At 52.2% G+C, this 385-nt stretch overlaps 1 protein-coding gene across 1 annotated transcript in view; it reads left to right on the top strand.

The window, feature by feature from the left end:
- Nucleotides 1–230: 230 nt before the first annotated feature.
- The window catches only part of LOC119588856 (band 4.1-like protein 4), a gene marked incomplete at its 5' end in the record, with an annotated part of 128,141 nt that continues 127,986 nt past the window's right edge, over nt 231–385 (top strand). Inside the window, 1 exon segment of the mRNA XM_037937494.1 lies at nt 231–335. Within this exon segment, the coding sequence (XP_037793422.1) occupies nt 231–335 (105 nt within the window).

Raw genomic sequence — 385 nt, 5'->3', positions numbered from 1 at the left:
CCATAACGTTATCTCGTCCTCTCCCGTTTGCGCTGCATCCACTCTTTTCAGAAGACAGCATTGACAAATCAGATTCACGGCACAGAAGCGTAGCCCCTGCTGTAGATACTGCATCCCGGAATACAGACCTCTTCATACCATCTCATTATTATTATTATTCTTTCTCCTTTTCACTTCCCTTTGCCCTCACAAGATTTTACTCAAGGATTTCGTTTTGTCTCTCCCTCCAGGACACCACCACGGGGCAGGACCTCCTGGACACCGTCTTCAAGCACCTCAACCTCCTCGAGACCGCCTACTTCGGCCTCCGCTACCTCGACCCCACGAACCAGACGGTGAGGTCCTCCTCGAGCCTTTCGAAGAGGTCGCGGGGAATTAGCGGCGT

Source organism: Penaeus monodon, chromosome 24 (genome assembly GCF_015228065.2).
Source record: "Penaeus monodon isolate SGIC_2016 chromosome 24, NSTDA_Pmon_1, whole genome shotgun sequence".
Taxonomy (NCBI): domain Eukaryota; kingdom Metazoa; phylum Arthropoda; class Malacostraca; order Decapoda; family Penaeidae; genus Penaeus; species Penaeus monodon.
This window is presented reverse-complemented; position numbering and strand designations above follow the sequence as displayed.